At 42.8% G+C, this 16374-nt stretch overlaps 1 protein-coding gene across 1 annotated transcript in view; it reads left to right on the top strand.

The window, feature by feature from the left end:
• Nucleotides 1-5270: 5270 nt before the first annotated feature.
• LOC310773700 (sodium- and chloride-dependent GABA transporter 2-like) overlaps nucleotides 5271-16374 on the top strand; it is a 35311-nt gene continuing 24207 nt past the window's right edge. Inside the window, exons 1-2 of the mRNA XM_083633631.1 lie at nucleotides 5271-5435; nucleotides 12655-12789. Of these exons, the coding sequence (XP_083489757.1) occupies nucleotides 5309-5435; nucleotides 12655-12789 (262 nt within the window). The 5' untranslated portion in view covers nucleotides 5271-5308. The remainder of the gene's footprint in view (nucleotides 5436-12654; nucleotides 12790-16374) is intronic.

Raw genomic sequence — 16374 nt, 5'->3', positions numbered from 1 at the left:
AACCTTTGACTAACCCTATCCACAAGCCAGTTTACTGTGTTACCTCTCACTGTTTGCCTCAACTGCCTTACATTGTTTGCCCTATTTAACTAATAGACAATCAGCCTGACTTGCCACCCAGTGTAGGGTACCTATTTACCTACTGCAGAAAATATATATAGCATATAGCCTATATTTCACATTGTCTGTAACGGAGCCCACAGCATAAGCATGTCACACTTGTACTTGAGTGACAATAAAAAACTTGGATCTTGAACCTCCCAATCACTAATTTGGGAAGATAAGATAACCCATCCACTTTCAGTTAAGATTACTGAATTCTACACCCACACCAAGTCCTACTGTATGTGAAATAATAAATTAAGGTAAATAGAATGTCTCAAATAAATAAATAAATAAAAAGTGCTAGGCTACAGAACCTATTAGAATGGCAATAATTAGTTTATTTATTTTCACAGAGTAGTCGAGTGTATAGCCTGCTACAACACCCGACCATGCTTTTTGCAGGAGCACCGTTGTGACTTCATTTCCTCGCAGCATCACTGCACCGACTCAGTCAGACGCATAGGTCAGACGCCACCCATCAGTGAGGTCCCTGTCACCTCTCCATTGTCACTGTCATTAACCCTATCCCCCAAATGTAGTGCCGGGCCAACAATGTCAAAGCGCCGCGCTGACCGGTGAGCAGCAGCCTGCGTGCGGAGCGGAGCGAGGTGCGGAGAGGAGAGACAAGCCCCCAACAGATCCGGAACAAACCATCTGAACCAAGCGAGCAGGGGGGTAACGTTTTAGGCAGGCACAGCGGTCCTGCAAGAAACGCGGAGGTAGGCTGTGTCATTTTGCATTCCCTCTCATGTATCCTTATTTACGAGATTCCCACGGACACGCGACTGAAATGAAATGTAGTTTCGTTCACAAATAGAGGTATTGTGTTATTTATAATAACGGGTCGTGACTCGTGATAATTATGTAACCACGCCTCTACCATTCAGTTCCGCATTAATATCTACAATATTTAGAACCGATCAATTGGCTTCAAGCATCGTTTTTTCTTACGAGGTGCTCCGGTCCTCCTCACGTTATGACTGCCTGCCTGCCTGCCTGCCTGCCTGGGGGGTATTGGCGACATGTGCTGTGCTGTCGTTACCATTGAGATACATTGTAGCGTTCTCAGGACCACAGTCACATGGCACAGTGGGCCACATGGAATTGGATGGAAAAGAGCGAGTTGGAAAGGGCACTGGGCAGCTAGCTGATGCTTATGCAAGGCAGCAGGTACTATGGGGATCAACATAAATAATAGGCTTGAGATTATTTTGTATGCCTGCCAGTAGGAAGTGGATAAACAAAAATCAACAGCTGGACCCCGGGTTACATTAATAAATGATCTATCATTCTGCCATGTTGCATTTTAAAATATGATTTGCATAATGAATTGATAGTGTAGTAAACCTAAAGTAAGTTACAGAATACAATATCACATAAACCAACAAATCTAAGAAATATGTCAACATCTAATACCACAGAAAACCATAGGAGTCCAAAATAAAACACCATAAATGAAGTATAAGGTCATAAACTCACCAATGCACTGTAGCAGTAGCATTACAGCAATGTCATAGTAACTTTTAAATGTCATCTCTCCCAGAAATAGGCTATTCACATCCCTACTTCTCCCTCCTGTTTCCTGAATCAGGTCCCTCTCAAATCTTCCTCCTCTACTAAGGCATCCGCTAAGTCCCTAAAATGGCAACTTAATCAGTCAATAGCCTATCTCTAATATATGGAGCAGGGTTGTGACGGGCCTGGAAAATGCTTGAATGAAACTAAACAAAAATCAGGTACTTGAAAGTGCTTGTATTTATAAAGAGATCCTTAAAAGTGCTTGAATTTAGCTGACTGGAATATCTGAGTTTGAACCTCGTGCACTCCGTCATCTCACAATTGCTGGGCCAAGCTTGATACAGTTTCTTCATACAGTGGGATCTGCTTATAGTGATCACAGTTATAGTGATCAACCGCTTGTAGTGATCATGGTTCTAGTGATCAACCGCTTGTAGTGATCATGGTTCTAGTGATCAATCGCTTGTAGTGATCATGGTTCTAGTGATCAACCGCTTGTAGTGATCATGGTCCTAGTGATCAACCGGCGCTTATAGTGATCAAAAAGCTTGGCCCCGAATCATTCCTAATTCCTATACACATGCTGTTTAAAAAATTTGCATTTGCTTATAGTGATCAATACTTTGCTTCAAGAGATCATTTTGGGCCTTGTTACACCTGAGAACAATGGATTTTTTTTTAACTACAGTAATTTTATTATTTTTTACTTACAAACTGCCAAAAATGAGCCAACGAGATACAGCAGCATGTCTGTCTGTATTATGGAGAGATTGCGGCATCTCTGCCTTTGGAGAGATGGCGGCGTCTCTGTCTGTCTACGCGAGACATCTGGAGTCCTAACTTACTGTATGGCTTTTTAAAGTCAATAACAATAATAATAATTTGTTTACTTTATATGTACTGTATTCATGTAATACATAATACAAATGTCAATTAGATGGTAATCTGCATGAGAAATAAAGAAAAAGAAAAAAAACGGTTATAATGATCATCCGCATATAGTGATCAATTTGACCCGTCCCGAGGTGATCACTATAAGAGGAGTGCACTGTATCTACAGTATCACACGTTGCGCTGTGTCAGAGGTCGCCCCTCCTTCCTTCTCTCTGTCTCTGGTTGGGGACACACAGCATTATTATGTTCTAATTTTTTGATAGCACTTAAAGGAACACTCCGCCCATTTTCAACCAGCTTTGTATCATTAGAACATCAGTATATCAGAAAACTGTAAACGGTTTTGAAGTCTGTCATTTAATTTGACAGTTATTGAGTGTTAAAGTGTGGACCAGTGACATCACTGGTCCACACTAACTCAAATTAATAACTCATTAACTCAAATCAACTCTCAATAACTGTCAAACTATTCATCATTCATCTAGTTTGACAGTTATTGAGAGTTGATTTGAGTTAATGAGTTATTAATTTGAGTTAGTGTGGACCAGTGATGTCACTGGTCCACACTTTAACACTCAATAACTGTCAAATTAAATGACGGACTTCAAAACAGTTTACAGTTTTCTGATATACTACTGATGTTCTATGATACAAAGCTGGTTGAAAATGGGCGGAGTGTTCCTTTAAGAAATACTGATTTGGTCGAGTTTCTCACGTGATTCATTCCGATGTGAAAGCATGACCGGAAACAAACTTGCATAAGAGGACTCACGAGACTGGTCTATGTGAACATTCCTGTGAATTATTGGCCCATAATTTTGAAATGATTTGTCCTTGACAAATCCTTCCGTCCATCCTTTGTCTTAACAACACAACTGACTTCTGCTTATCCTCCCCTCTCCCTCCTCTTCCACGCTCAACCGCTTCTCTGTACTGGACACAGGGTGTGTTTGTTTAATACTGCCTGTGCGTCCCCCGCGGGTCGCGGTTGAGTGGAATTTGATTTTTTTTATTATAGAATCTGCAGAATTTTAATTCGAACAGATAATTAATCACGATGGTCCGATGTAGGTCGATGGTGGTCGGCCCATCGACGATGGTCGATGCCATCGTCCATCGTGCCGACCCGACAGTGTAGGTACCGGATGTAGCAGACAAAGAGTATTGAAGGCAAGAGAGGAAGCCTGTGTTTTTTTGACAACGGCGCTCCTGCCTTGATGTTGCAGTGGAACCACTGAGCGGAACAACCTATTAGACTTCAGTTCTTATCAATTTAAACTCTTTGATGCAGAATCGTCGACGTTGTCCTGCTTTGCTACTGCGATTCGTCAAAGAGTTGGGATGATTGACACAGACGGCAACCAATCAGTTGGGGCAGAAAAATACATCAGCGAATCAGTGGCAGATAGGCTTGCATCCATCCAGACCCTAATGAAGGATTAATTGGGGCTGGTTACCAGGCTACTCAAGTAGTCCACTGGGGACCAACTTTGATTTTACATTAATTTGGCTTGGGTAGTGCCCCAAAATGGCCTGGGTGATGTGCCTAAGCCTTATAATGGTAGGGAAAACCCTGCGAGTGAAGGTGGGCCCGGTGGTGCAGTGGTAAGCGCTGTCGCCTCACAGCTAGAAGGTCCTGGGTTCGATTCCCACCTGGGATGCTGTGAGCGCTGAAGGAGTGCGTGCCCGTCCGCATGTCCTCGAGTGCCCACCGCCCGGGTGGGGTCATCAAAAGGGCCTTTCTGTGTGGAGTTTGCATGTTCTCCCCATTCGCTGAAGTGGTGCCTCCTCTGGTCATTCGGGGCGCCTGTTCAGAGGGAGGGGAACTCGTTGGAATAGCGTGATCCTCCCACGTGCTATGTCCTACCGGTGAAGCTTCTCCCTGTCAGGTGAAAAGAAGCGGCTGGCTACTGCCCATGTCTCGGAGGAAGCATGGAGCCAGTTTCGGCTCTCCCCAGATCGGCAGAGGGTGGAGCAACAACCAGGATAAATACATTTAAATGAGCACTAATGGGGGATAAAAAATCTGGAAAAAACCCCACAAAAACTTGCGAGTGTAAGAATGCTGTGCAAAAAATGACTAAAAACTGCTGCACACTGCAGGGCTCTGTTGACACTGATTTATTAGCAGTGACGTTTGGAGCGTCCGCTCTTCATCAGACGCTGTCACCTTCGGCTCAGCACCTGCTCTCATTTGGCCTTTGGCATCGGATGTGCATGCTTTTCTCCTCCTGTGTGAGAATTCAGCCCGTCAGGCTGCAGAATGCAGATAAAAGACACACACACACCCACCCACACCACGCACACACACCCACAATGAGAGGAGCGTCAGAGCTAAGTGAAGCAGCCGAACCAACCGTCACAGAAGACACCCTAACGCTACGTATTGCAGTCGATCCTGCCTGCCACCATGTGAGAACCCTGCACGGCTTTCTGTACCATTGTTGTTGTTTTTTTGTGTGTTTTTTTTTCCATTTTTTTGCGTGTATCTTTGTGGCAGCACGTGGTGTGCGCAAGTGAAAGCGAGACTTTGCGACTTATCTGACAACAACTGTTCAACAACTTCCACTTTTTCATGTGTCATCCTGGTTTCACTACTCCTCCTAACTTCTCTCTGTTGTTTTTCTTTGCCCAGACGTGTGTCTGTGTGTGTGAGTGTCTGTGTGTGTGTGTGTGTGTGTGTGTGTGTCTGCCGGACCCAGTCATGGGTGACCAACTGGCTCCAGAGAAGGGGGCCATGCTGCTAAACGGATCCCAGCAGGGAAAGCTCTCCAACGGGGACGACGCTGGGATGGAGGGCCTGCAGGCCCGGGGCCAGTGGGCCAGCAAGACGGAGTTCCTCCTGGCCGTGGCGGGGCAGATCATCGGCCTGGGCAACGTCTGGAGGTTCCCTTACCTCTGCTACAAGAACGGGGGAGGTAGGGTTGTCACAATACTATCATTTATATAACTTCATTACCGATACCCTGGAAAATACTCGATAATATACTCAATACCATTTTCGATATCACGGGGAGGTGGGGGTGACAACACATCAAGAGGCATGAAAAATAAACAGATGGGAGGACAGACACGCTTCTTCATAATCTAGTCCCGGTTAAACTAATTAAAAACATACACAGCAGATTACCCCTGCTCTAGTCATCGGTCATCAGAACACTTTTAGCTTGTTGAAGCAACAGATGCCATCAATGATTGGGATGGGGGAAAAAAAAAAAAAAAAAAACTTTTTCCCCAGTAAGAGAAAACACTGCTGGTATCGATAATGTTCCAAATGATTATTGTATCCGTTTCAAATGTTTAGCATCGATCAATATACTTATTGATGCTATCGACAACCTTAAGAGGGGGTACAGCATCTGGCAAGGCAGAGAGAAAGCCATTGAAAAGACTGAATACCTTCTCTCTGTAAAGTCTCTATCCCCTTTCCCTTAGTGCTTAGCAGCTGTCAACTGCCTTTGTCGTTTTATCTTTTCCCACCCTCTCTCTCTATGTATGATCCCCTAAGGGTTCTTTTATGGTTAGGGGTGAGGGCATGAATGTCATCAATGCAGGTCTTCACAAGTATAGTGTTTGTTACAACCAGGGACGTGCACAGATAGACCCCAGGTGGTGCCAAAACACCTGCCCTTTTGACCTTTGACTGATACGTGCCTTTTTTGCAAGACACTTCTGTAGGCGATATTATTGTTTTTCAGAGGCTAGCTCAGTGTTTCCCATACATAAAGGAATTTGTGGTGGGCCGCCACAATAATATTTTGACCGCCACAATAAGATGTTGACCCAATTTTTTTTTTTTTTTTTTTTACAGTGCACCTGAACGCAACATGCAAGATATCCGCTGAATAAGTGTCCAATAAATGTTCATGTCATTCTGGCCAATACTTCTGTTATAGCATTTCAGTCTGGAATATGGAATATCTTTCAATAATCTATGATTTAGCTGCTAAATTGTCAAATACCGCCATCTGCTCGCTACCCAGGCACTTATGTATGTACTTAACCTAACTAACTTAACCTAACTAACTATCCGGTGTGCACAACACTGTCAGCCTAAACTCCGGCTGACACCCCAAAAACCTACAATCCGCTACAGAAAAATGTATATTGTTTGTTTATTAACTGGCCCCTCGCCTTCTATCATTTCACGAAAGTGGCAAAGCAAGTTGAGTATCCCTGACCTATAGGGAGAAATTTAGTTTGTCATTGTAAACCCACAGCACAGTAATGATGACATGTTCTTCATAGATCTAGCCTTTTAATTTTGCTCTTAAGCTTTCTCAAAGTACACCAAATTCATGCATTTTACTTTAAAATGTTTAAAAAAATCTCGCGGGGGGGCATGCGCCCGCACCCCCCTAGGGGGTCTGCGGTCCCCCACCACAAATTCTCAAAATCCTGTGGGAAACACTGGGCTAGCTAGAGTGAAGTGTCTGCTATCATACGAAACTAAGAAGACCTAAAGCATCCATTGGTACTAGTGTCCTCTAGAGCAGAGGTTCTCAAATGTTTTTCAGCCAAGGACCCCTTACAAGATAGAAAATATACCGGGGACCCCCTCATTCTGATTTGTGATTTTGGGCTAAGCTTAATTGTTTCCACGGTAACGTGCTTGACTTTTAATTTGATAGGGTTGTTATTAGAATGTAATCAATGAACCATTTTAGATTTAAAGCATAAACTATTTTCGTTGAACTATGAAGATTTTACAAAAAAAATATACATGTATTTTTTTTATTACATTACATTTACATTACGTCATTTAGCAGATGCTTTTGTTTTGTCCAAAGCGACTTACAATATCACAATTTGTCAACAGTACAGAAAACCACTATGCAACACAATCAATGACAGCCAAGATATTTTGATAGACTAGCACCATGTAGGAAGTAGTTTGAGAAGGAATAAGTAACGTAACATTTTTTTTTTTTATTAAAAAAAAAAAAAAATTACCTGAAAACTTTTTGCGGACCCCCTGGCAAAGTGCCCCTGGGGGTCCGCGGACCCCTATTTGAGAACCACTGCTCTAGAGAGAGAGTGGCATCAGCGGAGGACCAAAATGCGAGACTCATTAGCCAATGAACAGCCAGGAATGGGTCTCGCGCTACTTTTGCATGCTAAAAATAAAGCTGATAATGTACAATTTGATTCAAGGGGGGAAAAACCCTTTCAGAGTACAACACAAACTGTCTATTTTGCTGCAACTCGACAGTGCTGCTTAATCCAGGACCTTACTTCCTGGAACTCTTGAGAGTTCACTCCATTGGAGTGAATGGAGATGTCGGGACTCTTCTATCTATACGGCTCTGATTGGTACCAACCCTATCGTGCTTGTCGGGAAAGCGGTTAAATAATGCTACAAATTTAGGCTACATTTTGCCGAATGAAAAACTGGCATGGTCATTTTCAAAGGGGCCCCCTCACCTCAAGATATCTGAATGAGAATCAGTTCTATGGGTACCCACAAGTCTTCCCTTTACAGACATGCCCACTTTATGCTAATCCCATGCAGTTTTTGGCACACACACACACACACACACACACACACACACACACACACACAAATGCAGTTTTTTTGCATGCAGTATAAATGTGTTATTTTCACCTACTCTTGGAATTACATAAATTGGGTATGAGTGGAAAGCTGAGACTCTTGTGGATTCAATGAGCCCAGTCATATTCATGTGTGACGATGTTAGTCCCCATTTTTCGAAACGTGACCTAAAATGTTTTTTTTTTAGTTAGTACATTGTGTCTTATATTTTTCTGTAGTATGTGTGTTGAGATAATGACAAAATGTCAACAATGGTCTGAGAAAGTGAGCAGAAAGGCTCAAAGCATTATAGTTATGCAGTGCAAACACTAAAATATTGACTTCACATAATTTTGTCTTGGGGGTTTATAATAAGATAGTCTGACTGGCTTAAAGCAGCCTGGTGGACTTAGCTCTCTGATTGGTGCCTGCCATTTCAGTCGGTGCCGGATGGAAATCGCATTCTGCTCCCTGCAAGCTCTGCTATTGGCTCCGACCCGCTCTGACTGCGGCTGCGACCATATATGGATTTCCTTTCCCCTCCCCCGTGTCGAATCTGTATGCCTCTGCTGCTGTACGTGTCGAATCTGCCGATCTCAAATGCCTGCGCCGCTTCCTTTGAAAGCGCTAGCCGCTAGCTCGTTGCTACGCACTGAAATGATAAATAATTATGAGAGGGTTCCCTTTTTTCCCACTTGACCACCTGCCCCCCAAAATGTCACCAGCACGCCACTGGTTACAACCCCCGGCTCAAGCGCAAAAACATAGAGGTGTCAGACCCGTTTAAGGCGTAGAAATAATCATTATTACCTTTTTTGCAACATAAACGTATATAAATGAACAGGAGCCGGTAGAGGCTGGAGACCCTGCTGCTGCAAACCAAAGAGAGTGAGCTTGTGGAGTTGGAGGAGGGGTTTTTAGAGCCTTCCTGGTCAGGTGTTCCAAGTTAGGTGTTCCAATCAGCATGGCATATACACTCATTCATATATATATTAATATACGCTCGTTCATATATATATATTCATATATGTTCATTCATATATATATTAATATACGCTCGTTCATATATATATTCATATATGTTCATTCATATATATATTCATATACGCTCATTCATATATATATTAATATACTCTCGTTCATATATATATTCATATATGCTCATTCATATATATATTCATATACGCTCATTCATATATATATTAAAGTCCCTGGAAACCAAAATCCACAAAAACGTTCTAACTATGTTATTTAGGGTCTTATGTTAGTAACTGTCTGCCTCAGAAATTATTATACATTACTTTCAACCCAAAGCCTTAAAATCGACACTTTTCTACAAGATTCTACAAAGTACTTCCTCATTGAAGAGAGCAGTGCGTGAGGTGCTAAAATGCAGGAGCTTATGACGTCATAAGCTCTATATAACCTTTGTACACGCGCGCAACTCGCCCTACTGTGTGTGTGTGTGTGTGTGTGTGTGTGTGTGTGAGTAACTTCGCGTCACCAGGCTGTGTCGAGCGCTATGCTGTTCTCTCTCTCTCTCTCTCTCTCTCTCTCACTAGTCCCGAGAGAGAGAGAGAGAGAGAGAGAGAGAGAGAGAGAGAGAGAGAGAGAGCACACAGAGTGGGAGACAGACACGCTGTGGGGGCAAAGAACGGACAGAGATCTCTTCCTCTCAGAGCCGCGGAGCAACGCGCGAACACACACACACACACACACACACACACACACACACACACACGGTGTGTGCACTCATCTCTCTTTCTCTCTTTCTCCGTTTCCCTCCCCCCCTCTCTCTCGCGCTCTCCGAGAGACAGAAATTTCCCTGCTGTAGACTGGACACGCCCACACAGTCCGCGGGAGAAAATACACTCTAAAAAATAATGAAATCTCATGAGTTTTGCCATGGCTGTCAAACCTAAATTTATATACTTTGCGACGTTCATCATCGTTCAAATTCGGCTGGTGGCTTATTAACATAGGATCCTGTGATGTGATGAACTCAAAATGCTAAATAATAAAGAAATATTTCTGGTTTCCAGGGACTTTAATATACGCTCATTCATATATATATATATATATATATATATATATATATATATATATATATATATATATATATATATATATTCATATACACTTGTTCATATATATATTCATAATGCTCGTTCATATATATATTAATATACGCTCGTTCATATATATATTCATATACGCTCATTCATATATATATTCATATACGCTCATTCATATATATATTCATATATGCTCATTCATATATATATTAATTTACGCTCATTCATATATATATTCATATACGCTTGTTCATATATATATTCATATACGTTCATTCATATATATATTCATTTACGCTCGTTCATATATATATTCATATACGCTCATTCATATATATATAAATTTACGCTCATTCATATATATATTCATATACGCTTGTTCATATATATATTCATATACGTTCATACATATATTCATTTACGCTCATTCATATATATATTCATATACGCTCATTCATATATATATTCATATATGCTCATTCATATATATATTCATTTACGCTCATTCATATATATATTCATATATGTTCATTCATATATATATTCATTTACGCTCATTCATATATATATTGATTTACGCTCATTCATATATATATTCATATACGCTCGTTCATATATATATTAATTTACGCTCATTCATATATATATTCATATACGCTCATTCATATATATATTCATATACGCTTGTTCATGACAACTCGGACTGCCGGAAAAAATGAGTTCCAACCTGTAAAAAGTGGAACGGTCCAGGTCGGAATTACAGATCGGAAAATCGGGTATCATTCAGAGCTCCGCTTTGTCCGAGTTGACGTCATAGCCACATCAAAATGGCGACTTGTATCATTAACACATTGACTGCCAGCCGTTTTTTTTTTGCTGTAGGTAGCTTTTGCCAAGCCGTTTTTTTGAGGATTCTGGCTCATTTTACAAGAGCCGAGGATTCTTTTCTGCTTGGAGTTTGTCAACACAAAGTTCACAAAAGTACTAATAGAATGTGTGCTTTCTCTGTCTAAAAGAGTTAGTTTGTAGAGTTAGTAGTTATGTAGATATTAGCCGTTGAGTACAGCATGGTTTTAGCGTCTGAGAGTGAAAGCTGAGATAATCGCAGTTTTGTGAAATTCAATCAAACAGGCAGAACAGTCACTTTAACCATTTATTTTTGGCATCAGTGAGAGATCAGACATCCAAACAATATAGTTCCGAACGCCCTCTCCTTCAACTCCTCCCTCCGTAGGCGTGTCTAGTGGCTTTCAGCCTGCGTTTGTCACAAGCGAGTGTTCTGCTGCTGCTGCTGCAGCGAGTTTGAGCAGCCTCCCTCCCTGGCAGCGAGTTTGAGCAGCCTCCCTCCCTGGCAGCGAGTGTGGATAGGTCTCACTCGTCTCTTGGGTTTGAGAGCCCCGATGAAGCCCCGTGCGACTCTAGGCTTTATGCTGCCCACCCAAACCATTTCTGGAACCCCCCACCGCAGCAGCGCGAAAGCGCCCCCACCTACAGTATGAGAATGAGGCTCGTTCGTTTCTGACTGTAAAATCGCCAAGCCATTTCCTTGAGAATGGAGGAAGCAGCCGCGGGAGGCGGCTGCTTTTGGTTGACTTCTCTCTGTCGGGAGAGGACCGTCGCCACCTAGCTGGTCGGTAAAATAGATTATACACATTCAATACTTCCAATATCTCCATAGGAGACGCGGGGGGCATTGATCCACGTAGCACCGTCAAAAAGAAAAAATCGAACGTGCAGTGTGCGCGTGTGCAGTCAACGTGTTAATGGTAATCACAGAATTATTATAAAGATGTTTGTTGATGTTTTAATACAAAATGTGATGTCTTAATTGTAATGTTATGTAACATTACTATGTGTTTGTGTCATCTATGTTTTTCTCTGATTAGAGCAATATGTGAAATTCAGCATTCAGCATGTTCGGTTAGCATTGTTAGCTAGTAGGTAGTTACAATGCTAACTGAACATGCTGAATGAGTTTTTCCCCACCGAGCGGGAAGTGCAGCGTGAACGCAAATATGTCAGGGGCGGAGGTTCCGTGTTGAAACCTCCGGCGGTCCGAGTTGTCATGAACGCGGTAATAGTTCCAGGACACCTAAAACAACAACACAACTCCACAAGCAAAATGTCCTATCCCTAACAGTAGCCATGTTTCCATTTAGGTTTTGCTCTAATTCTAAGCAAACATTTGAAAAGTCGACAATCTTAAAATTCGAATCAGGTGCGTGTCCATTAACAGCTGTTAAGTGAGTAAGTACGTTGTGTGTGGGCCCGGGGGTGAGATGGAGAGAGGGAGAGCTTTCCACTTGGCATAAGAGAAGTCATAATTATTATGTCATGTAATCTGCTGGTGGCTGTATTTCTTTCTTTCTGGCAGTGATAAGTAAATATTACGGCTAATATCACAGGAGGAATATATGGCCTATTCCTGTTGTGTGTGTGTGGTGCGTCTGAATTTTGCCATTTCCGTCAACCTTTTCTAATGTGTGTGTGTGTGTGTGTGTGTGTGTGTGTGTGTGTGTGCACGTCCAGGTGTGTTCTTTGTGCCCTACCTGTTGTTCCTGGTGCTGTGCGGCATTCCCCTGTTCCTCTTGGAGACCTCGCTGGGTCAGTACACCAGCCTGGGAGGGGTCAGCGCCTGGAGGGCCATCTGCCCACTGTTTGGAGGTACTCACACACACACACACACACACACACACACACACACACACACACACACACACAAACATACGCACACACACACACACACAAGCCACAGTTAGAAATTGAATGAGGAAGACTTACTCAAACACCCTCTTGCTCTGTCTTACTGAGCCTCTGTCCCTCTCATTCTCTTCTCTCTCTCTTCGCGACTCGCTCCCTCTTTTTCCGTTTTCTTTTTCCTTCTCATACGGCCACACGCGTTTGCAGAAATCACGTCCACATCAGGACAAAAACAATGTCAACAATTTGACTGCAATCAGAAGCTTTGGGTAGAAGTGCCAGGCCAGCGACGTGCACGTGTAGGTCGTGCACGATCATAGCCGGGTGTGCGCATGAATTAAAGAGCAGCACGTTCACCGCGCTCCCCGGTGAGTGCCAGTAAAAACACACACACACACACACACTTGACGCCGGCTGAATATCTCCTTCGCCTGGTGTCCTCCTATACAAACAAAGGATCGTGGTTAAACATTAACTTGATCCGTAATTACACCCGTGGAACAGAAGCCGGTGTGATTGACAACGCTGTGTGAAGCTATTTGAGTGGTACACTAGATCCCGACTAATCCAAACCCTTCGGGGAGCGGAGGCCGGTCGAGACAATGAAACGTTCGCATGGCAGGAATGCATTGATTGAAGTGTGCAGGAAAAGGCTCATTCAAAAATAGGAAGCATGTACGCGCACAAACTCCCAAGTTCCTGTTTAAACTAACCCTCGCCGGGCCTGCGATCTTTCGGTAGGCCTGTAAGATATACTCCCATCACCCCACACTTGTATTTCTTTTGGATAGCGAGCTAGACCGCCCATACAGCAAGGACGTGAAGGAGGACTTTGATCTGTCACTCTGCCCGGCCATATTTATTTTAAAGGGGGGAATGGAATGACTCATTTGTGGGTTAATGATATTAATCCAAACAGTAGGTGGCTCGTTTCCAACCACCTGTTTTTATGCAAATTCTCAAGGTGTGCATTAAAAACCTGAGTGGAAACGCTGGAAAATTCGAGAGAAAATTTTCAAATATCGCAACAAAAAGTTTTGACGCTTGGGGGAGGTGGAAAAGTTGGCGTATCAATAAAAGGTCAATGCAACTAAGTGCAGTGGAAACAGATTACAGTAAGCAACAAATATTCTGTTGTCCGTCTGGGTTAACCTTTCGATCAACAAACTCCATTCAAAAAACATGTTCATGTTGCCTTACTTATTGGCAAAAGTTAACACCCCGACTGTGAAACATGACGATGGCTTGTTCTGAATCAGTACGATGTGCTCTACATGTCGGCATACACTGAATACACTTAAGTTTAAGCTAAGACTTAAGCTAAATAAGCAGCACATATTTAGGCACAATTTGAAGGTTTAGACCCCCTGTGTGGCGGTGTGTTTTAACGAAAGAAGACTGCTGGATTAACAGGCGACTCACTTTTAGAATTGACATTTGATTCCCTTACAGTAACTGCTCGGTGGATTATATATATGTATGCCGAACGGAAGAGCGGCACCTGGTGGCAATCCATTTTATGGTGTAGCTTTGTGGATCATCAAGAAACTTTAAAGTCCCTGGAAACCAAAATCCACAAAAACGTTCTAACTATGTTATTTAGGGTCTTATGTTAGTAATTTTGTGCCTCCGAAATTATTATACATTACTTTCAACCCAAAGCCTTAAAATCGACACTTTTCTACAAGATTCTACAAAGTACTTCCTCATTGAAGACAGCAGTGCGCAAGGTGCTAAAACGCAGGAGCTTATGACGTCATAAGCTCTATATAACCTTTGTACACGCGCGCAATCCGCACCCACCCTCCTTTTGTCCGTTCTTTGCCCCCAGTGACAGCGCTCCCTCGCTGTCCGTCTCCCTCCCACTCTGTGTGCCGTCGTGCCAAGCGCTATGCTTCTCTCTCTCTCTCTCTCTCTCTCTCTCTCTCTCTCGGGACTAGTGAGAGAGAGAGCACAGAGAGACACACGAGGTTACTCTCTCTCACACACACACACACACACACACACACACACACACACACACACACACACAAACAGACACAAAGACTTGCTGCGCTGTGCAATCGCAGCAAGTCTCTCTCTCTCCCTCTCCGAGCAACGAACACACACACACACACACACACACACACACACACACACACGAGTGCTGTGTTCGACACACAGCACTCGATCTCTTTCTCCGTTTCCCTCCCCCCCTCTGTCTCGCGCTCTCTCTCTCGGAAAACCTGCTGCAGACGGGACACACATGAGTTTTGCCACGACTGTCAAACCTAAATTTATATACTTTGCGACGTTCATCATCGTTCAAATTTGGCTGGTGGCTTATTAACATAGGGTCCTGTGATGTGATGAACTCAAAATGCTAAATAATAAAGAAATATTTCTGGTTTCCAGGGACTTTAAATTAAATTGATCTTTTTCAGAGAGCTGTAGGACAACGGCACATATCGGTAACGCATAACAACGCATAAACGTAGTGATGTAAACACACATCATTTCACCTTTTTGTGTGTGTTGATTTTCAGAAAATTCATACATTTGGATGGAAACCCAACTCACTAGTGGCAGTCACTGTCGATGCCACCCCACAATGGAGTGACATAGATGAAGCCATGTCAATAGACTGACCTGCAATCGGGGAAAACCCAGAGTCTATTCCGGCACGTAAATAGACTCTGGGACAGCCGTACCTTTTTTTTTAGGCATCCTGTACAGCGCAGATCTTCCGCCCGGGACTTCCACTTCCACGCAGCGGTGCCTTTTAAAAACCACTGATGCTGCAGCTTACACAGACAAGAAGCCAAGCCAAGTTTATTTGGATAGCACATTTCGTACACAGAGGCAATTCAAAGTGCTTTAAATAAAAGAAGATAAAAATACGTGAAATAGATACAAGAGCATGAAATAAAAGACATTACAAGGAGAAAAAGATGAGGTTTCTGTAAAAGAACGAGCAGAATACATTACTGAACATTAAAATAATCAAAACCAGTAAAATATTGAGATTAAAGGAAACATGGGCCCATGTCTTATGCCAAGTGCAAGGGCAAAATCCAGTCGCAATTTTGTGGGTGAATCCATATGCGTATTCTTTTCAAATAGAATCATTCCGATATATAATCTTCCTGTCCAATGCTGCACATTTTGCCTAAATCCTGCCCTCGTTTTTGATCAGAGTCCTGCTTGATCTCACTGCGCTGCTGCAGATGAGGTCTTACAGGCAATGTACACCAGATGCGTTACGGATCTGGTAAAACTGCCGGATCGGCAATCGGCCATGTTAACTCATTCATGGCCAGTTTAGGACTGCCAATATTTAGCACAGGCCAAAGATTTTCATAATTGTTGGTCATCTTTCAAGACCCACAGTAAATTATCTATTAGCACCAAAGTGATTTGCAATACCTCAAAATGAAGATGTACGTCTCTGGGTTCACCAGAAAAAAAAAAGTGAGCTTTTAGCATGTTCTGTACTCTACTTATAGCCATTTATATACACCCTGTTTTCACCCAAAAGGTCTCCCTGAGAAAATAAACAGCAGAAAAGGC

The sequence above is a fragment of the Poromitra crassiceps genome (genome assembly GCF_964638095.1).
Source record: "Poromitra crassiceps genome assembly, chromosome: 3".
NCBI lineage: Eukaryota > Metazoa > Chordata > Actinopteri > Beryciformes > Melamphaidae > Poromitra > Poromitra crassiceps.
The sequence above is the reverse complement of the archived record's forward strand: the minus strand, read 5'-3'. Positions and strand labels throughout refer to the sequence as shown.